Raw genomic sequence first — 22,370 nt, forward strand, 5'->3', positions numbered from 1 at the left:
GTGTATTAACCATATGCTGCTCTGCTAGATAATCTGGAAACCACCAGTTGGGGAAGTTTACATAAAAAAGGAGCGCTTGCTGGAGACACTCACCAGTCATCTGGTGTAAAATTAGTTCTCTTGGCTTCTTTATTTTCAGACCATATATTCCGGGGCTGTGAGCCGAGTTCCAGCCTGTTGATATAGTATAGGCCGTGGTGTGGTGAGGGGAATATAAATCCTCACGAGGGCAGTGCCAGTGCCACACGCTAAATATCATATCCTTGAGCTGAGAACTGTCAAAAAGCGCATGATCCTTTGCATTATGGGATTGTAACCGTATAGATACTTTGCTACATTGGCAATGAGTGTTGCTCTGTGTCGCTAAAAAGAGGATAAAAAAGGTTGTTTGAATGAGGGAAGTGGTAGGCAATGTGGTTATGAACAGCATGTGGTGGAGAAAAAAAAAAAAATAAGAAAAAGATAATGAGGCTGACCCGACTCGAACGGATAACCTTGAGATCTGGAGTCTCTAGACACATTGTTAGAACAATGTTGATTGAGTTTTGTTGAAGACTTGGAAGTTGAACTTACCACGCGCTACCAATTACGCCACAGCCCCGGAGGTATATACCCAATGTGGTTTTAATTGCTCATGTCACGGCAGGATATGTAGCTAAGCAATGCTGACATTCCATAAGGTAGGTCTCTACTGCCGCTGCGCAGGTTGTCATGTATGTATGCTGTCGTGCGATATGCATGTGGTACCCTATCGATAAACTTACTGTTAACTGCTCCTTGTCAAATCAAACGTTATTACAATATGTGAGACGCAGACTAACCATACGTAAGCAATTATGGTTTTGCATTATCCACTGTCAGCATCAGCAGGTCTAGTTTTATCTGACAGCAGCCAAAACCGACACCGACTTATCTGCTCGTAAGGCATAACCAGTTATATGATTGCTCATAAAGCTACGCAATATATAATATATTAGTCGTTCGGACATAACATAGTCAGAAGATTATGTCAATTAAGAGAGCTCAGGTAAATCGACAAAAGTGTCTTAATGAACATCCCCCACCGAGCATAAGGCGATCGCAGCAATCCATTCTTTTCTGGAGGGGAGGACAATGAAGTACGGTTAGGTCACGTATATGTTGATTAACATGAGCGGCGCATATATAGGAGAATTGTAGGTCCCTACAATTGGACAAGATCATATTTATCATCGAGCATCTTCTAGAGAATAGAAGAGATACTCATGTTGGACATTTCCATAGCACCGGCCTCCATGATCCCAGAGCACTTGAATATAAGTCCAATTTGAGCAGATGCTTGTCACCTATTGGGGCTGTGGCGTAATTGGTAGCGCGTGGTATGTTCATCAGCAGTCTTCCTTAACTCGATCAATTTGTTCTAATAAATTCCACAGAGACTCCAGATCTCAAGGTTATCCGTTCGAGTCGGGTCAGCCTCATCTTTTTTTTCCCTTTTTCATATCTATTGCAGTGCCGCGGTCTGGATGGAGTAGTGGCTGCAAAACCATTAGGGCTGTGACGCAATTGGTAGCGCGTGGTAAATTCTAAATTATACAGATAGTTTGATCAACGTTGTCTAATAATGTAACAGAGTCTCCAGATCTCAAAATTATCTGATTGAGACGGGTCAGCCTCATGACTTCTTTTTTGGTCTGTTTGTGTGGTTCTATGCGGGGGACTGTTGACGCAATAATAATATTGAAGCATCAATGGGAAGATGTGCATCCTCAGAATGTTGCAAGATGCACGAGTTGCTTTTAGACTTGAGACTCGTGACCAGCACCGGCTTACCCAAACCAAGGTCTGCAGTGCCCTTCACATGACATCGTCTGCCCTCAGTGTAAATTGCCAGGAATATTTTCTAGGGGTACTAGGTAAAGGAGTCTCATTGTACCCGGCCAACATACCATCCCACCTCAAGAACTCATTGTTGGAGGTCATCTAGAGGGCAATTTACTTATGATGACTGGCAATATCTGACGTATATGTCCATGTCTAGTCACCTACCTAGACATGAGGCTTTTCTGTATTAGTTGCCCGAATTCCTTTATTCCTACATATTATGAAAAGAGGCCCGAAAATCCAACCTATTGGGGCTGTGGCGTAATTGGTAGCGCGTGGTAAGTTCCAAATTACACAAACAGTTCAATGAACATTATCTAACATATAACAGAGACTCCAGATCTTAAGGTTATCCGTTCAAGTCGGGTCAGCCTCATCCAATTCTTTTTTTTTTTTCCCTCCCTCTCCCCTCCGGATTCTTCCATTCCTCGGATACCTGGTAATTGTATTCCTTAATTATTTTTTTACCACGACCCTCACATCACTGCCGCATCATGGTTTTAACGATCATTGGCTGTAGTTCTGTTGTACTCTGTACCTTGGAGAATCTTCGTTTCTGCTAGTAGCTAGCTACAACTTCCATTCTTCTACAGGGTACGGAGTACTTACCGTTCAATTGGTGGTCCAGAACATCAAACATGCACAATAATAATAATGCTCACAGTAGTTGATAAGTCTGCTGAGCAGCTATCGAAGAGCAATCATCCTCACCGCCGGACAGTGACAACGCTGCCATTATTACACCGCTGTTTAGCCACGCCTTGCTTTCTTATCTGTCTGGATACTCGGGGCGGGATGAAACCCGCGGCCCGGAGTGCAGGATTGGAGGTTTTCCAGATGGTCAGCCGAGAACTCATGCTGGTGATTCTGGCATCTATGCATTGATGCATTGATGTTTGTAGCTACGTGGTGTCCAACGAGGGTACTCAACACCAAAGTACTATAGATACATCAGCAGCCAGCAAATGCACTATTTACCTCCAAGGTGCAGAACGAACATGCATATCAGTTGACAAGTCTGTGCAGACTATGGTCATGTTTTGATTGAGCTTACTTATTTCACTACCTATCTATCTAGTTGGCAAGGTTGGACTAAGCTTTTAATGCGCCAGCTGGCCTCAGTATATATACTACGCAGGTATTGGTATGGTGTGGAGTGGGTATAAATTTATCGAATAGTACTTGTATGTTTGTTCACTGTCCATAACACCGTCTCAATTAAGTTGTCTCTAAAGAGAACCCGGTGGAAAGAACCAGGCCAAGATGTATTTAGATACTCAATCATATAACCGATGATAATGGAGTTGATCAGAACAACGACATCGTAGTCCAATGACCTGAGCAGATCACTTGCATATCAAACCAGACATTGTTTCTCACTCTCTGCTATTGTGATAATGTACCTTGTCTAAAGTAGCAAGGCACCAAGGCACAAATGCAGTGACTCGTCACTACAGGCCCAAGTCAACCTCTCCCCCAAGGTTCACTCACCAGAACGAGCTTACCAGATACCGATTCTTGATGACTCCTTACCTGTCGAGATGAGTAAGATAATCGGTGGCTTTGAGCAGACAGCCTTAGAGCTGAACTTGAGCAAACCGAATGTCCGCAATGCAAGGATGTCTGCCCAACAGAACGCATCACTCTGAGTAGAACCCCGGATACGAGGCTCGCATCATACTTATATTCAGACCCATGACAGAAGCATCCTCGACGTTTCCAGTCCAGACGCCCATGACATTGTCACCGGATCAAACAACGACATGCCAGTTCGATTTGTATGCGACTTCTGCCAGAGTGATTGCGCAAGGCAAGTGGTTCCTGTCCTGCGGTTTGTCCCGACTCTTGAGGTTTGAACGCCTGTCCCGTAAGCGTACCCGGCACACGTCATTGTATAGCCGAATGACAGTTCCGAAGCCCAGAAGCCTCAGATGCCAGGACAAGGAAGACTTCTTCTTACCTCATCACGGGCAACCCACCGGGAAGTGGAGACCGGGATGAGAGAGTCTGGTTGGATCCCATCCTCCGATCACCCCGCACTGTCTTTGAAATTTTCTTTGTTGTTGGGATAGAATGATCGTATGGGGTAATGATGGGGGACGATTGAGCCATTAATTGAATAATGAGAATAATAGAAACTCCATGCTGGCGATGATGTGATTGAAATAGTCCTGTCTAGAACGAGGATGAGGTTTTAGTTTTGACTGCTTACTCCATAGATACTGATACTCCGTATGTAAATCATCGACGACCCAGTCTACTTCATACTATCACCCCGCAAATTGACTAGACAAGTTTCTAGGTAGTCTAAGTCAGGTACGGCGGCGGGCGGACTAACCCCGCAGTCTCGATGAAAATTCTGTTCAGACGACCTGTTAGACCATGGAGAAGTCTCCAGGTTCTGTGAAGCCTGATTGATCGGTTCCATCCAGTCAGTGTTTCTGCTGTTTTCTACGGCTTACTTTAGTGACGTTGATCTTGTCAGAGTGGTCAGGGCGCGGTTGCATTGGGGTATACGGAGGATAACCGAGTCGAGATATCAACTTCTACATTCCGATATTCATACAATTCCTCACAAGTAAATGATGTAGTGTTCATATACTACAGTAGACAGTAGGTAAAGGACAAGAAAGGTGGTCTTTCCCTACAAGGCATCTAAACCCGTACTCAAACTCGACAGAACGCATATACTCTGGAGATCACCGACATACACCGTACACCGTACACTGCACTATCAACCTTGGTACTTGATATGAAGCACAACATATTGCGAAATTTGAGGCATTTTCTCCTGAGGCATTATCTATTACGCAGGAGAAAAGAAGAAACCACTTCGCATGCAACAATTGCAGACGACGATTTGTGAACTCTGGCCACCATGACACATTAAAATCCCCATTGGGAACATACAGCCCTACTAAGTGGAGGACGTGACTGGTTCCAGTCAGCTGATGGACTAATTTTTTTCCAGTCCCCTTATTGACTTGTTGCTTAGAAGTTCAGAGAGAGCCTGGACCTCGACGCATGGACTGAATCTGGGGAAGAGCTATGTTATGGCCATTGTTACAATGCTACTATTGAACCATCTGCCTATGAATAGCTCTAAAAGGTGTCACTTGATCTCTAAGATATTGAAAATAGGGAGTGTTTCAGTGATGAATGTTGTAAATACTAGTATACTATACCTTATTAGTCATGTAGAAATACCTAGCCACACTGTCCACACATGACTCCAGGCGTCTGCAACATGCTGAGGCAATTTTTCCAATTTTAGCCCCTTTTGTGGCCAATCATCTTGTGACAATGCGGTATTTTCCCCCTTCTCTTACCTCATTTGCGCCATTTCCAGTCCTTCCCGTTTTAGGAAATTTGTCTGTACCTTACTGACTGCCGGTCAGAGGAATACCGTCATTTACTATGGTATGGTTAAGGTATTGCTATGGTTATGAGATGAAGATTGTAGAGTTGAAGAAGAGAAAAGAGAGAGAAATGAGCACTGATATATGTAAGAAAGAGAAGTATAGACAATCCTTCACAGCAGGTAGAAGTTCCGGAGAGATAGAGATCCTCGTCATAATAACGCTGGCGGAAGTGGAACCCACTAGCAAAAAGTTCAGGACTTTGCCTCTTTCTTTCTCTGCCCCCGGACCGGCCCCGTGCCTGGCCGATCGCATAGAGCCGGGAACTTGTATCAAAGTTGTATTCAGAATTCAGGTAAAGTCAAGGGACAGGTTGATACTATTCCAAACGCTGTCTGTATATAAGGAAGCTCTCCCTCCGCTGTTCGGATGCCTGATAGTAATTGATTCTCATAATCATCTTCGTCCTTCCAAAGTTGCCGTGTCGGTTGCATGGATCACAAGCAACGTCTTCCTCTTCCATTCCATCTCCGATAAAGCTTCTTCCCTGGTTGACTGTTAGCTGTGCTTTCGTCATTCCTCCACCGCAACAGACCATCTATCTATCCACCTATCTCCAAATCTCAATTGCTGGATTGAACTCATTTCCTCTCGAGACTGCTGTCTGTCCTGGTATGTTCCTTGACTGCCTACCTTCTTATCTCTCCCGTCGTGCATATCCTGGCCTGTGCTTGTGTATCCTTCTTATCTATGAAGCTTCCTAGCAACATTCCCTCCCATGAACTTTCTTTGCCTTTCATCTCCTGACTCACCGCTAACAATCTTTAAAACCGGCAGTCCAGCTTTGCCCCTTTTTTCCCATCCTCAACCTCTCAATTCTCCCTTGAAAACGATACGACACACATCATGGCTTCCCCCGCTTCCACCCCGCTTCCCGATGGCCATGTCAATGGCAACGTCCTTCCCACCGGATCAGCTCCCAAGCTCTTCGGGAGCAACGATGGCTCTCAGTCTGGTGCTGGCACCCCCATTGGCTTTCAAAGATACCCACACAACAAGCTTCTCGACCATGTAGCGGGATCGACTGTACGCCATCCATCTCCCCAACCCACTCATCTGGGAATTCCCGGTAGTCCGCTACACCGGGTCCTCTCTGAGGAAGATCCAGGCTACATTGCTGCCAAGTTTGAGGGCAAGCAGAAGCAGATGGAACAAGGTACGCATCACTTGCTCGAATAAGTTCATGCTCAATTCTGTGCCGCTGACGCCGGTTGTCTCGCCTATAGTCATGGACCAATTAGAAGAGAAGGGCTTCTTCCCCAGTGATTTTGTCGTTTCCGAGACCACCTGGTTCTACAACATGCTCGGAATCGATGACACATACTTCCAAACCGAATCCGTCGACGCTATTGTGACCCAGATCCTGTCTCTCTATGCCGCGAAGGTGGCGGCTTATGCGCGGGATGACAAGAAGCTTGAAATCAGACTGGACAAGGAAGCGGAAGATCACGCTGTCTATATCGATACCAGTAAACCTGGCGTTTCGTCCGTCGATGGCCCCCGTTACGAACAAAGAATTGACGCCAAGTATATCAGCAACTCGACTCCTGAAAACAGCTACAGAGTTGAGACTTTCCGTTCGCCAACTCCTCTCCCTGGAGACAGCGAGCAGCAGCTCCGTTGCTACTTCGTCTACAAATGTCAATTCGCCAACCCCAATCCCGGTCCCAACGAGACCGACATCGAGATCATCGGCGAGAAGAGATTCTTGCAAAAGGCAACTGCCAACACCAAAGCCATCTACCAGGAGATCATCAGCAATGCTGTGAACCGGGCCGGTCCTGTCATTGAGATGTTTGAAATTGAAGGCAGTCGCGAGAAGAGACTGGTTATCGCGTATCGCCAGGGCTCAGCCATGGGTCTGTTCAGCGCGCTCTCCGACTTGTACCACTACTACCGCTTGACCAGCTCTAGGAAGTATCTCGAAAACTTCTCCAACGGCATCACGGTCATCTCTCTATACCTGCGGCCGCTGAAGAATGCAGAGATCTCTGCCAAGTACCCTCCCATCGAGGCAGCCATCCACCAGATCATCAAGGAGACCTCCCTTCTTTATTGCATTCCCCAGAACCGCTTCCAGCACCACTTCGCCGTTGGCCGTCTGAGTTTGCAGGAGACTATCTACGCTCACTGCGCATGGGTGTTTGTGCAGCAGTTCCTGAACCGTTTGGGCTCGGAGTACACCTCGTTGACTGCCGTGCTTGACGCCAACAACAGCGTCCATGCAGAGTTGCTGTCGAAGATCAAGAAGAGGCTGCGTACCGAAACCTTCACGGCCGACTACATTTTCGAGATCATTAACAAGTACCCGGAGCTGATCCACAAGCTCTACCTGGACTTTGCCAACACCCATTATGTACAGACGCGTGCCTCGGAGGATGACTTCCTGCCAACCCTCAGCTACCTGCGCTTGCAGGTCGACGAAGTCCTGGACAGCACGAGACTCAAGCAGCTCATTTCCGGTACTGTTGCTAACGAGCACGACGAGATGGTCATGAGCGCCTTCCGGGTATTCAACACCTCCATTCTCAAGACCAACTTCTTCACGCCGACGAAGGTGGCTCTCAGCTTCCGGCTGAACCCCGATTTCCTGCCCGATCACGAGTACCCGCAGCGTCTGTACGGTATGTTCCTTGTGATCAGCTCCGAGTTCCGCGGGTTCCACCTGCGATTCCGCGACATTGCTCGAGGTGGTATTCGTATTGTCAAGAGTCGGAACAAGGAAGCTTACAGCATCAATGCGCGCTCCCTGTTCGATGAGAACTACAACCTGGCAAACACACAGCAGCGCAAGAACAAGGATATTCCGGAAGGAGGTGCCAAGGGTGTCATTCTGCTGGATGTTGACCACCAGGACAAGGCTCGTGTCGCCTTTGAAAAGTACATCGACAGCATTCTGGATCTCCTGTTGCCGCCAGTCAGCCCGGGCATCAAGGACCCAATTGTCGACCTGCATGGCAAGGATGAGATTCTCTTCATGGGCCCCGATGAGAACACGGCCGAGTTGGTCGATTGGGCTACGGAACACGCGCGCAACCGTGGTGCGCCGTGGTGGAAGTCCTTCTTCACGGGCAAGAGCCCCAGACTAGGTGGTATTCCTCACGATACCTACGGTATGACTACCCTTTCAGTGCGCCAGTATGTACTCGGTATCTACCGCAAGCTGGGCATCGATCCCTCCAACATCCGCAAACTCCAGACTGGCGGTCCCGACGGTGATCTGGGATCCAACGAAATTTTGCTTGCCAACGAAAAGTACACCGCCATTGTTGATGGTTCCGGTGTGATTGTCGACCCCCAAGGCTTGGACCACCAGGAGCTGATCCGACTGGCTAAGAAGCGAGTCACCATCTCCGAATTTGACCTGTCGAAATTGTCTCCTGAAGGCTACCGCGTCCTGGTGGATGAGAGCGACGTCAAGCTTCCCAACGGCGAGGTCGTGCACAATGGAATGATCTTCCGCAACACTTTCCACTTGCGCTCCGACCAGCATTACGATGTGTTCGTGCCTTGCGGTGGACGGCCCGAGTCCATCGACCTGTCTACTGTTGGAAAGCTCATTCAGAATGGCAAGTCTGTCATTCCGTACATCGTCGAGGGTGCCAACCTGTTCATCACCCAGGACAGCAAGCTGCGCCTCGAACGCGCCGGATGCATCCTGTTCAAGGATGCTTCGGCCAACAAGGGTGGCGTGACGTCGTCCTCGCTGGAAGTTCTGGCCTCGCTCTCGTTTGACGACAAGGAGTTTGTCGAGAATATGTGCATCCGTGAAGACGGCACCGTTCCACCGTTCTACAGCGCCTACGTCAAGCAGGTGCAGGAGATCATCAAGTCCAACGCCACACAGGAATTTGAGGCGATCTGGCGCGAGCACGAGCAGACTGGTGTTCTGCGCAGCGTGTTGAGTGACCGTCTCAGCATTGCCATTACGCAGCTGGATGAGGAGTTGCAAAAGACGCAGCTATGGGATAATGTTGAGCTCCGCCGAGCTGTATTGAGCGATGCCCTCCCCAATCTGCTCCTGGAAAAGATTGGTCTGGATACCATTCTTCATCGGGTGCGTTTCCCCCTAATTTGATAAGCAGAAGCGAGAAACTGACTCTTGAATAGGTTCCGGAGAGCTATCTGCGGGCTATCTTCGGCAGCTACCTTGCGAGCCGATTTGTATACAAGTACGGTAGCAGTCCTAGCCAGTTCTCATTCTTTGACTTGTGAGTAGTCCCATGTTGCTTTGGTTCTGATGCTGGAGCTAACCACATACCATAGCATGACCCAACGACTTGCCGCAGTCAAGCGCTCGTAATAGATAGTTAGACAGGGGCACTCGAGCCCTCTTTAGATTTGTGATGTTGCTTTGCATTTGCTGGGGTTTTGAAAGACTGCAAAGGCGGTCCTACGCGCACAAATATTGACATTGCATGGGAATACGGACTGAGTAAAATGCTTATGAGTAATTAATGAATAGCACATCTCTTTTTTTTTTCACTTCACCTTTTCTTTTTGGCGTAGCAACATTAACGTCTCACACAATTGTGTTAGGAGCAAGGATGGAATGAAATAGAATCTTCCCTGGTAGCCTTAGGTCTCATTTCATTCCCTCGTGTGGCTGGACTTGTTTACTCCTCACTTGAGAGTCCTCAACCACCCCAACTCATCATCTTAGCGCTCTTGAGCACGGCTTGGATGCTCTAGGTCGACGAGGAGTTTTGAAGAGGGGGAACTGCCATGACCCAATATCACTCTTCGTTGTCAGGATGAATTGTTGCATCTAACAGCACATCCAACCCCATGCAGCCCGACAGACGACACGACCCCACGAAACAAGAGACACCCTGGTTGAACACCAAGACCAACATTGCAGCAAAATGCGGGGTAGTGGCGCCGTTTCATCTATTTAGCTTGGTCTCCCAGATTGCAGATGTGTCTAGACGGCTCGGCGACCTTAAAAAGGTGCTTATCTCCGTTTCTCTGGCCCCGATGCGTCACAATGCCCCCAGCATATTGATATTGGTCGACCAATCGAGACTTTTCGACAGGGCCAACTTCTTCATCTGCACCGTCGGCCTCGGTTTCAAATGCCGGGGAGAACCGGCACTTGTGCAGGATTTGCTTGTTTCTGTGAAGTGCCTTGTTGGTTTCTGGGGCCATTTAGCGCTGGTGGAGGGGGGGTGGAATGAAGCTTTGCCGAGGTCGCTTCTTGTCCGTCGTTGCGTCTGATGACGGAGATGCATGATGCATGTCTGGCTTGGGGAGAGTCTGCGAGTCTGACTGGCAGAGAACCTGCTTCGGCATTGCTGGATGAGAGGGTTATTGGTGGGATTTTCCGGGAAAGAGGATGATGGGAGTCCTCTACTATGCTTTGAGGTACGAGGTGACTGCGTCAATTCGTACTGCAGCGCTTGGACTGGGTGTTTCAGGGTGATTGGGGACTGGATGCCCGTGCCATTGTCGTTGTGAAGACAGCAGAGAGAAATTCCCAATGGCAGATGGGAACTGGCGACGCATCGTGGGCTTTCCCCATGCCTCCAGCCTCGGTTGGAGAAGGTAGATTGTGGTATAAAAGGCTCCAGAATGTCTCGTTGGATGGCCGCTTTCATCAACGGTCTTCTCATTGAATTGCATTGTTGAGTTTCGACCAGACCTCTACAGAAGGACAAGATGCTTTCCAAGGTTTCCGTGATCGTTGCAGGCCTGTCCCTGGCGTCCTTTGTGTGCGCTGCACCCTCGCTGGAATCTCGAGCGACCTCCGGTTCGTGAGACACTGGTCGTATAGGCACTTTGCTGTCTAATTGACATGCGGCAGATCCGTCCGCTTTCGCAGACTTGCAGCGAGCGGCCGAGCTCTCCTCTGCTGCCTATACAGGCTGCCTGGGCTCTGCCTTCGATGTCACCATCACCAAGCAGATCTATGATCTGGCAACCGATACCCAGGTACGTTCGCCTATCGCTCATTGAGAATCAGAGTGTGGCTGAACCGTCGCTCACACGTGCAATGACCTAGGGTTATATCGGCTACTCCACCAAGAAGAAGACCATCGCGGTCGTCATGAGAGGATCCACCACGGCCACGGATATCCTCAATGACATCGACACCTCCCAGGTCACCCCGACCTTGGCAGGCGTCAGCTTCCCCTCCGGTGTCACCGTCATGAACGGCGTGTACAGACCCTGGGCCGCCGTCCACGACGAAGTCATCGCCGCGGTCCAGGGCCTGATCGCCCAGTACCCGGACTATACGCTCGAGTCCACGGGACACTCGCTCGGCGGCGCCCGACGTACATGTCGTATATCGCTCTGGCGCAGAATTTCCCGACCAAGTCGATCAGAAGCAATGCCCTCGCGGCATTTCCGATAGGCAACCAGGCATTTGCTGACTTTGGCACTGCGCAGAACGGGACGCTTGTCCGAGGAAATAACATGAATGACGGTGTTCCTGTAAGTGCTGGGCAGTGAGGTTCTGGCGAGAATCTGATGTCGGTGCTGACGCTATGATTCATTAGAACATGTATGTGACGGCTCCGTATAGCTTTGTTCATTATGGAATTGTAAGTCTCTCTTTGTTTGTTTTCGGGCTTGCCGAGTCCTCAAGCCAGCATTCAATGCTTCTCTTCTTGCTCATTCGGTGTCTCTGTAGGAGTACTACAGCTACGGTACTTCTGCCACTACCCTCAAATGCTCTGGCGAGAGGGATCTGCAATGCTCCGCTGGGAACGGCGTGGTGGGTGTGACACCAGGTCATTTCAGCAGCTTCGGGATCGCACTTGGGTACGCAGGGTGTGGACCCTAGATTTCATCTCAAGCGATGTAGCACTCCATAGGGCGCAACGTCGCGTCAAGACGAAAGTTTTGGTGGCTGAACGACTGAAAGTATGGTACCTAGCCTTAAAGAACAACAGAGGTTTTCGCTTTGATCTCATCACACTTTGTTCGTGATTATTATACAGAATGCCGTGGCGTAGAAGATATATACAATGAAGGCCCACTGTAGGTCAGGATGATCGGCTATCCAACTCAAACTTGAAGCCCTCTTCATGATCGGTGCGTTCGAGTTTCTCAAGCTGTGCCCATTGCTCCGGGTAGTGCACTTTGGCCCACTTTTCAACCTCATCTTTCCAGTATTGATACGGAATGGCATTGTAGAGGCGGCCAATTCTACAACATAAACTGTTAGCAGTGTCGCCACAACAACGGCGTCAAAATAGAGGGTTTGTAAGAGGAAAGGTGACATACGAGTCGTGAGTCGGAGAGGATCCGATTTCCTCCTGCATTTTGTTAATCGCCTCAGTCGCAAGATCAAACTCGCACTGTGCAGCCAACGCTTCGACGTATGCCATATACAGCCGTCGGTCCACCTCGATCTCGAGTAGTTTGACCTTGTCCATCATCCTCATCGCCTCTTGTGCTCCATGATGGTGCCTCTCGCACATCTTGAAGAAGGCCCAGATCGTCCTGGTTGACGGCCCTTCCTCTGACTGCAGAATGTCACGGAATATCTCCATGCTCTTATCTGGCATATCACAACAGGCGTAAGCCAGCATCAGCTCGTTCAGGAGTCGAATGTTGAGGTCGACTTCTACATCCAACTTGAGCATGTTGTGGACGAGCTCCAGGTTTTTAGCATCTTGCATCTGAGCAATGCCTTGGAAACATCGCGCATAAGTATCGGGCTTTGGACGCCGCGCGAAGTCCTCCGCTTGGCGCATATGCCCAAACACGAGGACCGCGAGGTCGCCTCTTTTGCGCTTGAAGAAGGACGTCATGATCTCGGTCCTCATGCCCACTCCTGTTTCCGGAAAGGCGACCTGCAGCAATCCGTATGCCTCCCACGCGTCTGCACTATCCTGAGTGGCATCCATGATGTGATTGGTGAGCGCCTGCCGGATTTTCGTCCTCTCCTCCGAGTCGTACGAGCCGAGACGGGGCCGAAGCAATTCCGAGACGCCTTCCCAGTCGTGTCGGTAGAGCAAGAGCTGCGTCAGTGCTGCGAGGGTGTCTGCCTCTAGACGGACATTGTTCTCAAATAACGGGTCCAGAAAAGCGGAAACGCGATCGTACAAGGCATCATCTTTCCCCAACAAGCAAAGCATACTTAGGAGCCTATTCATTAATGGCAGATTCTCAAGTGTGAATGAGCCGATGTCTTGTAATTCTTCCACCGACCTCATCGTCTGTTTCACATCGCCGGCCATAATTTCAGCTTCCAACCGCAGGAGACGTGTTTGCGTATCTGGCAGAACATTCCATTGAGAAGTTAGCGCGGCAAAGTCGGCGGCAAGTTGCGGGTTGTTGATGGAATTGGCGTATTGAATGAGGTTATTGATGTGTGAGACAGTAAGCGTTGTCTTCACGTCAGGGTCTTCCAACGTCCATGTCTGAAGCATTTCCGAGATCTCAGAAGCGCTCTTGCCGTGAACAGCTTCCCACAGCAACATCATGCCCACAGTCTCTGATTTGGGCGTCTGAGAGACTGACTCAACGATAGGCTTCGCCCACGATATCTCGGATTTGAGAAGGGCATAATTAACCACAGCTCTCTTGGTAGCAAGCGTGGGCTCGTTCTCGCCAGAAATTGGACACTCATACATGATTTTGACAGCCGACAGTAAGTCTTGCTCAATGAGCATTTTGACCAATTGTTCGTGAGTTTCGCGATCGAATTTGATACCGAGCTCATCGAATTTTTTCTTGGTGGTCCAACGGAGTTGCTGCTTATCATTGTTCATGGCAAAGCCTCTCATCACTGTAAGCCATGGCGAGGGCTTGGTCTTGCGCAGCCTGCCCCAAAATCTCTCGACAACGTGCCGTGCTTCCTCCGGGTTGCCATTCAAGGCCTGAAATTTGATATAGGCAGAGAGGGCAGGTCGGCTGATATTATTGGCACCATAGCCATGATCAGCACACAGCTCCAGAAAAGCGAAACGAGCTACCTTGAGAACGGCCTCACGCGACTCCGGAAGGCATTTGGCTTCTGACAGGACAAACAGCACATTCTCAAGGTTCTCTGTAGAATACATTGTCTGCCAGTCTTCAGCTTCAAGCTCGGCTTCATGAGACCTCATGTATTTCCATGTCATAGAGAGTAGCTGCGCCTGATATCCCGTAATGACCTCGGAATTCTCCGCTCGCGCCACGAAAAAGTCATGAAACGCCTTTGCCAATACACCAAGTGCAGGACCCCTACTTTTGTCAGACAGCGCTCTCTTTAAGTCCCTCATCGGCTTCAAGCCGGCCTCTGAAGGTAAAGTTGCAGGCTGCGGAGTATTGGCTGGTGGTGCCATGTTGAACGCGAAAAGGCTCCGTCGTTGAGCAAGGCGCGGATTGATCATGTCTAACCTCCGAGTCCGGTGATGTCGCGTAATATGAAGAAGTCGATTGCAGCATTTCGAGGGGAATAAAGGCTCATTATTCAAAATGGCTCGAAACACTCGTCTTGTAAGATGGGATTGCATGTTGATAAAAGCCGCAAGAGCGACCGGCTGGCAGATAGGTCTTGAAACAATCCCTGGAGAGCCGATTCGGAGTATCTATAAATTCAATAGACTCAATTGGTAGCAGTTCGCATAATTGAGGAATACCGGAAGTCCCTTGGATTTGCTGGACGTCGATGAAAAAGAGCAACGAGAGAGATTCTTGTCTAGGGAGACATCGGCGGAAGTGGTGCGGCTCTTGGCGCAGCGAAAAGAAATCCGAACTGATGTGCTCCACTTCCTGGGAGTCTCCGATCAAGAGTTTAGCAGTGATTTCGTCTCATCTCCAAACCTCCTTTAATCTGGTCCTGTGACGGCCAGGTGAAGACAGCGCTGACAAGATGTCTTTCAATCTCTTTTCTTCGTCACCTTTTCGAGCATTAGGGTCAAGTCTTGGGTCCTTATCGATTTGCCGATGGAGTTCAACTCTGCCCAGCAAGACAGCCCATCAACGTCCTGCCTCTGCGATTCAAAGTACGCATATCTCTTTTTCTCTTATTTCTCTAAGGATCCTTTGAAAAAATGCTTTTTGGACGTGCTGCTGACATGTGTTTAGACAGAGTGTTCCAGCGCCGTCGTCTACCCAACCGCCAAAAATTTCTCGAGGACCAAAAGGCTCAAGGTGAAAGTAGGGCCCTAGAGAAGTTTCAGACTCGTGATTGGAAAGCGGGTGATATCTACGCTCCCCATGATCTTAGTCCGGCAGAAATGAAGAAGTGGAGGAAGCGCCAGGGCCCGGCAGCAGATGCTTTCGACGCTTTGAACATGAATCCGCTTGATCTCTACAAGGTTCGCTTGAAATCAAGAACGCAATGCGCTCATTCTCGTTTGAACGCAAAGATGGCGGACATGGCTAACCAGGGATGATTTCCACCACAGAATTTTTCTATCATGTCCGAATACATCACCCCAATGGGCCGCATAAAGCACAGGAACACAACCGGCCTACGACCGGTGAACCAGCGAAAGATTGCAAAGGCTATTCGGAGAGCAATCGGCATGGGCCTCATGCCAAGTGTCCACAGACACCCTGAGATCCTGGCAGCGGAAGCAAAGGCGAGAATGGAGGGAACCCCCATCTATTAGATGTGGGAAGCTCGTTTGCGTGTATTCAATATAATGTCGAATTATGCACGGCCGGAGTTGTTCATTCTTCATGTCTTCTTATCACCTGTATCAATCCCCAAGATGTTTGCAATGGGAGATACCTGTACTACTACTATTGATTGAATTAAAAAGGGCTATATTATGATTGAATCTATACCGTCACCTCGGCAATTTGCACAGTTAGACTTAAATCTCCTCGATTTTTAGATCATTCTTGCTTCTTGCTTCTCTGTTCCAGGGGGTTTGATTTTGTGGTTGCTCAACTGGCTTTTCCCACTGATGCATACGTCAAAGGTCCCTGTTGAAAGTAGTGGCTGGTTCGGAGTAAACAATCCTCCATCTTCAACTTTCTCAACTACTCCTTTCCCCCCTGCCTGTGCGTTTTGTTATCATTGATCTTTTGTAATTGTCTGCTGGTTCAGTCATGCCAATCACCAATGGTTGACTTCCCCTGTTCCTTTCTCTAAGCGATATAAATGCTGACTGGACCCGTAGAATCCATCTGGGCTGCCAGCCCCTCCACCACGAGGGGTCAGCCCACCCACTTATCCTCGGATGCAAAAGGAGAACGTCTGGCTTATGCGGTATGAATATCATGGTGCAAACATTGCTGACAATAAAAATCAACAATAGCTGATAAAATTTGGCATACAGTCCGGTAAATCGATCTTCTTGCGTTCGATCGATAACCCCTCCATCGCCAGGCAGTATACCGAACATAAGGCACAGACAACAGTTGCTCGCTTCTCACCTTCTGGCTTTTACGTTGCCAGTGGTGACGCTACTGGTCTAGTAAGAGTTTGGGACTGTGTCGGTGAAGGAATCACAAAGGGTGAATACAGCATCGTCAACGGTCGTATCAACGACCTCGCCTGGGACGGCGATTCTCAGCGCATCATCGCCGTTGGTGATGGAAAGCAGAGGTACGGCCACTGTATTACATGGGATAGTGGCAACACTGTTGGCGAGATCTATGGACATACACAGCAGATCAATTCCGTCTCCATTAGGCAACAAAGACCCCTGCGAGCGGCGGCCGCTGGTGACGACAAGAATCTAGTCTTTTACCACGGAGCGCCGTTCAAATTCAATACGGGAATCAGGGATAAGCACACAAATTACATATACGGAGTTGGATTCAGCCCCGATGGTTCGACATTGGTTAGTGTTGGTGCCGATCGAAAGATCTGGCTCTACGATGGAAAGACTGGCGAACCTAAAGGTCAGATTGGCGAAGGAGAGCATAAAGGAAGTATCTTCAGCGTGTCATGGTCGAAGGATTCGAAGAAGTTTGTCACCGCAAGCGCTGATCGAACCGTGAAAATATGGGATGCGGAGGCAGGCAAGGTCTGTCAAAGCTGGACCCTGGGAGAGGAAGGAAGCTCCAACGTCCGCGATCAGCAAGTCGGTGTGGTTTGGCCTTCCGGCAGAAGCGACAATTTGCTCATTAGTCTGTCGCTCAGCGGTGACCTGAACTACCTAGTCGAAGGGACACCTGAGCCTAGACAGGTAATTCAGGGTCATCAGAAGAGCATAACATCCTTGACTCAATCCCGCTCTGAGGGTCAGGACGAGACTCTGTGGACCGGCAGCTTTGATGGAAGGGTGTGCAGCTGGGACGTGTCCACTGGAGCCGCTGAGGAGGCGGACGGGGACTGCCATTCGGCATATGTCGCAGGTCTTGCGCCGACCCAGGAAGGAACTGGCAGGATTTATAGTGTGGCTTGGGATGATACCCTACGGTCCGTCGATGTCGGCGCCAGAACATACACTGGAAGTAACTCCAAGCTTTCTGGACAGCCCAAGAGTGTCGCCGCCGGCGACTCGACAGTTTTGGTGGGTACATCCGAAGGCGTTGAGATCTATAGGGATGGAAAGAAGACCGGTGATTTCAAACCAAAATCCACAGTTACTGCTGTCGTGGCTCGTGGCAATGTCGCGGCGGTTGGAGGTGAAGATTCAACGGTGCAGATCTGTGAAATCTCCAACTCCACTCTATCTCCAAAGACAGACATCAAAGCCTCTCGGAACCCAGTGTCTGCTCTGGCCTTTTCGCCCAATGGTTCTCTGCTGGCCATTGGTGACTCGCGAGGCCGCGTGCTCGTGTACAAGGTGGCCGACGGCAGTCTGGTCACCGACCGTTGGACGGCACACACAGCAAGAATCACTTCTATTGCCTGGAACGGAAGTGGCACTCTCTTAGCAAGCGGTTCTTTGGATACGAACATCTTCGTCTGGAGTTTAGCCAACCCAGGAGACTGGTTGCAAGTGTCCAACGCTCACAAGGAGGGTGTCCATGGTGTCATCTGGCTTGCAGGCGGATCTAGGATCGCCTCGGCCGGCGCTGATGCCGCAGTCAAGGTTTGGAAGGTAGAAGGCTTGGAATAGGATCATCTCAATGCGACAAAGGCGATAGTGAAGGTCACCATTCGAGCCCGTAACACTTGATACATCATGCTTCGGATCGTCGATGAATATATTGTCAAGATCATAGCAAAACCCTCCGCACATACTTCTTTGTTCAACTACATATTTAGCAATAATATAAGCGTCATATGTCTGAGTGCGTAATCGATGCTTCCAAAGGACGTGGCAGTAATAACTAGGTATGTATCACTACGTAATGGCTGCGGACGCGCTCCACACCGGCGTAAAGTGGACACCACAAAGTGATCGCCCCAAACAAGGCTGGGCCAAGCGTCCAAGGGAAGCTTCTGGGTGAATATATGCGACTCAATACCGAATACTGGATAAATTGACAGTAATGGGCTCTTCTCTGTGCCTTGCAAAAGGCAAAGGACAATGAGCTGGTAACATGCCTCTGTCTGGGGACTCGTCTAGAGGTTCCCGTCGCTTTCTGCGCCCAACAAAGGTAATATGGATCGCCCTCGCCAGCTCTCACATTCAGACATCTGCAATTCTAACTCTTGTATTTTATGCAGCTTCGACAAGCGACGTTTGTTCTACCAAAGACTGGTCAACGCTTGAGAGGTCTTGTCAATTTACGGGGCTCACATAACGTAACCAGCAATGATGATGAGGAGCGACGAGGGCTTCTTTCCGGGGAAGTCTCCACGAACGGTCAAGACGTTCCATGGCGGATTTGGAGACGAGTTTCAGACGCATGGCGCTGGACGCGTGGTTTTGTCACCTCCGAGCCCGGAATAGGGGTTTTAAAATGCAGTCTGGCCTATCTACTTGGGTCCCTTGCTACTTTCATTCCCGCGGTTGCGGCATTTCTGGGTCATCAAGATGGCAAGCATGTGGTGGCTACTGTCACAGTATATTTCCATCCAGCGCGGTCACAAGGCAGCATGTACAAGGCGCTGATTTGCGCTCTCTTGGCCTTCCTATATGCAGCCTTCATCTCCCTCACGAGCATGTGTGTTAGCATGTTCTTCCAGGATACGCTCGACATGCGTGCAGTCGGCCATGCCGTTGTTCTTATAGTGTTCTGCGGAGGTGGCTTGGGTTTCATAGGATGGACGAAGCAGAGATTCAGCGATCCGCTTGTGAACGTCGCTTGTTCCCTTGCTTCGCTTGCGTCGATCACCGTATTGACGAAAGAAGGTGCGGTGCAAAGCGGAGATTTGTCCTTCACCAAGGTCGTCCAGGTCTTGAAGATGGTCATCATGGGCGTCACCGCTGCCATGGCCGTGTCATTCTTGATATTTCCCATCTCTGCGCGGAAAAAACTACGCTCGAACCTCGCTACTGTGACTGAAACTCTGGCAATCATGCTGGCCCTCATTACGGACAGTTTTCTGAGTGGCTCTGAGGAGGAGCTTCAGACGGCCGAGTTCCTCGACGCAGCTGAGCGGCATAAGAAGGCATATGCCCAACTCGATAAGCTTGTCCGAGAGGCAAAGCTTGAGCACTTCGTCGCGGGGACAGAGAAGGAATACAGGCTAGAAAAGAACTTAGTACGATGGGTTCAAGATATCACACACAATATGGGAGGTCTACGCAGTGCTGCTTCGCTGCAATTTCAACTTTTGAAGCAATCGACGCTAGCTGATCCAGTACCTGGGCGCGGTCAAGAAAATACTCCCAATGGTAACAACCATGTGCCATCGTCAAGCCCGTACTCCTCGCACGGGCAAAGTACACCCCTCGAGTCGATTGAGGAGAGGCCGGAACAAGAACTTGGAGAAGGAGAAGCAGCCGCAGAAGACGATCTCCGACCCAATGAAGACCAGTTTGACCCAAACCTGACTCGAGACGACGAATCTTCTGTCGAGCATACCCTTCGTCCCGAAGACTTGTTTGCGCTGTTCATCAGCCACCTAGGTCCTTCCATGGTATGCCGACCTCTTTGTGGTTGAACCACGCAGAGATTATGCTAACAATCAACAGCGATCCCTTGCCTTCACCTTAAAAGAGATTTTCAAAGAGATCCCTTTTACGCCTCCGCCTGACTATAAAGTCTCTGTCAACAGTAGGTTCCATGTTAGTCTTGATCGCGCTCTAGAACTTTATCAACAATCGCGAGAGGAGGCTTTGAAGGTTATCTATCGCCAGAAGGAACTTTTAAAGATACAAACCCTGGAGGTAGAAGCGGATCTCGAGGAAGTTTCTGCCAGCTGCGGACATTTCAGTTTCTCACTGCTGGAATTTGGCGAACAGCTGAAAGACCTGCTGGCTATCTTAGACGAACTACAACTCGAAGCCGAGGAGAGACCGAATGGGAGATCATGGAATTGGTTGAAAGTATGGCGCTGGAGAACAGCCAAAACCCAGAACACGGAGCTTCTGGATTCTGGTAAGTTCTTTCAAGCTGGAACAAGCAAGTGCTTCAGTTTGGCTACTTTGTGCTAATGGAAAACTGTATAGAACAACCGTTCATTGGGTCAACGGTAAGAGAAGGAGTGACTACTGTGGCTTCTAACAGTCCTTTTGTTCTGGAAGTTAGGCCGCCCTCTTCAACAAGAAGCCCGAAGAATCTGCCTGCGAAGGAGCGCCTCAGCTATCGAATCTGGAAATCGCTTGGAGTTTTCCGACGTGAAGACACGAAGTTCGCGATCAAGGTCGGCACAGGAGCGGCTCTGTACGCCTTGCCGTCCTTTCTCGAATCCACACGGCCTCTCTATTCTCATTGGAGAGGTGAATGGGGCTTGTTATCTTATATGTTGGTATGTTCTATGACCATTGGAGCATCCAATACCACTGGCTATTCTCGATTCCTGGGTACATGCCTAGGAGCGGTCTGTGCCATTACGGCATGGTATGTGACTGATGGGAACGTGTTTGGACTGGCCATTCTCGGTCTGATCATGGCAATGTGGACATCTTATATAATCGTTGTCATGGGGAAAGGGCCGATGGGTCGATTCATTATGCTCACCTACAATCTTTCTGTGCTGTACGCGTACTCTTTGACGCAAAAAGAGGGCAGGGACGATCAGGATGAGGGTGGCGACTCTCCCATCATCACCGAGATAACGCTCCATCGAGTTGCGGCCGTTTTGTCTGGCTGCATCTGGGGTATCGTCATTACGCGGGTCATTTGGCCTATTAGCGCGCGCAAGGAGCTCAAGGATGGCCTGAGTCTGTTATGGCTTCGTATGAGTCTGATCTGGAAGCGCTACCCGTTGTCCCTGCTGGCGAAAGGGGAAAATTCCATGGGCTTCATGATCCCAAGAGAGAAGCTGGAGATTGAGCGGTCCCTGTCTCGTCTGGAAGCTCTTCAAGCTGCAGCTCGTGCAGAATTTGAGCTGAAGAGTGCATTTCCCGATGCTGCATACAGCAATATACTCCGTCGCACAAGGAGCATGGTGGACGCATTCCACGCCATGAATCTAGAGATGATCAAAAATGTGACTGCTTCGGAAGGTGAACTGGCTCTGCTCAACTATACAGCTCAGGAAAGAGAGCATCTGTCTGCTCGCATTAGCCACCTATTATCAGGTAGACTCTGGCACATCCCTAAGTCATCGCTGACCAGCTGACACTTGACAGTCATGGCGTCTTCTATGAAATTAGAATATCCGCTGATCGACGTACTTCCGAGCATCGAGCATGCAAGAGATCGACTTCTTGCTCGTATATTCCGCTATCGCAAGGATCCTGAGGCTTCTCGGTTGACAACAGACGAAGACTATGCCTTGCTCTATGCCTACAGTAAGTTGAGCTTGGTCCCTTTCCGCCTCTCATGAACGAGCCACATACAAATTGATCTGACATGATTGATCGTATTTGTAGTCCTGGTGACGGGTCTATTATCGACTGAGATTGTGGAAATTATGGAAGAGATTGGTAGACTATTTGGTGTGCTCAACGAGGATGTAGTCAAGTTATTTTACTAGGCGTATCCTGAATGAAACTCTTTGGTGCTTTATACGAAGTTTACAAATGTCATTATCTCTTAAATCATCAAGATATCTCTCTAGCATTGTCCTCTCTGCGATCTGTACCCACTGGCCGCGAATTACGGCCGGTTGTCGTGACTGAACCTCATCTTTCTGCTTTTGGCGGGGAAGTCGTCCACCTCCACGATTCATTTCCGACCTCCTTC

At 49.4% G+C, this 22,370-nt stretch overlaps 5 protein-coding genes across 5 annotated transcripts; 4 read left to right on the forward strand and 1 right to left on the reverse strand.

Moving 5' to 3' along the window:
• Window positions 1–6,128: 6,128 nt before the first annotated feature.
• Window positions 6,129–9,585, forward strand: GDH1 (glutamate dehydrogenase (NAD(+)); the record flags this gene model as incomplete). Its single annotated transcript, XM_026761862.1, has 4 exons — window positions 6,129–6,438; window positions 6,509–9,339; window positions 9,393–9,493; window positions 9,549–9,585. 4 exons carry the CDS (start codon window positions 6,129–6,131, stop codon window positions 9,583–9,585), a joined length of 3,279 nt encoding a protein of 1,092 aa, XP_026616051.1.
• A 1,355-nt stretch (window positions 9,586–10,940) lies between these two features.
• CDV56_108370 (putative alkaline lipase) lies at window positions 10,941–12,069 on the forward strand (the record flags this gene model as incomplete). The annotated part of the gene is made up of 6 exons (XM_026761989.1): window positions 10,941–11,031; window positions 11,086–11,213; window positions 11,284–11,557; window positions 11,638–11,717; window positions 11,783–11,827; window positions 11,917–12,069. The coding sequence occupies 6 exons, from the start codon at window positions 10,941–10,943 to the stop codon at window positions 12,067–12,069; spliced, it is 771 nt and encodes a 256-aa protein (XP_026616052.1).
• Window positions 12,070–12,271: 202 nt separating this feature from the next.
• CDV56_108401 (putative mitochondrial respiratory complex I chaperone (Cia84)) lies at window positions 12,272–14,560 on the reverse strand (the record flags this gene model as incomplete). The annotated part of the gene is made up of 3 exons (XM_026762020.1): window positions 12,272–12,434; window positions 12,513–13,379; window positions 13,443–14,560. 3 exons carry the CDS (start codon window positions 14,558–14,560, stop codon window positions 12,272–12,274), a joined length of 2,148 nt encoding a protein of 715 aa, XP_026616053.1.
• A 711-nt stretch (window positions 14,561–15,271) lies between these two features.
• On the forward strand, window positions 15,272–18,244 carry CDV56_108476 (WD40 repeat domain-containing protein; the record flags this gene model as incomplete). The annotated part of the gene is made up of 2 exons (XM_026762095.1): window positions 15,272–15,538; window positions 16,511–18,244. The coding sequence occupies 2 exons, from the start codon at window positions 15,272–15,274 to the stop codon at window positions 18,242–18,244; spliced, it is 2,001 nt and encodes a 666-aa protein (XP_026616054.1).
• Window positions 18,245–18,792: 548 nt separating this feature from the next.
• Window positions 18,793–22,161, forward strand: CDV56_108575 (FUSC family protein; the record flags this gene model as incomplete). Its single annotated transcript, XM_026762194.1, has 5 exons — window positions 18,793–20,157; window positions 20,213–20,618; window positions 20,690–21,763; window positions 21,815–21,976; window positions 22,058–22,161. The coding sequence occupies 5 exons, from the start codon at window positions 18,793–18,795 to the stop codon at window positions 22,159–22,161; spliced, it is 3,111 nt and encodes a 1,036-aa protein (XP_026616055.1).
• Between the last annotated feature and the right edge of the window lie 209 nt (window positions 22,162–22,370).

This window comes from Aspergillus thermomutatus, assembly GCF_002237265.1.
Source record: "Aspergillus thermomutatus strain HMR AF 39 chromosome Unknown NODE_51, whole genome shotgun sequence".
Taxonomy (NCBI): Eukaryota; Fungi; Ascomycota; class Eurotiomycetes; order Eurotiales; family Aspergillaceae; genus Aspergillus; species Aspergillus thermomutatus.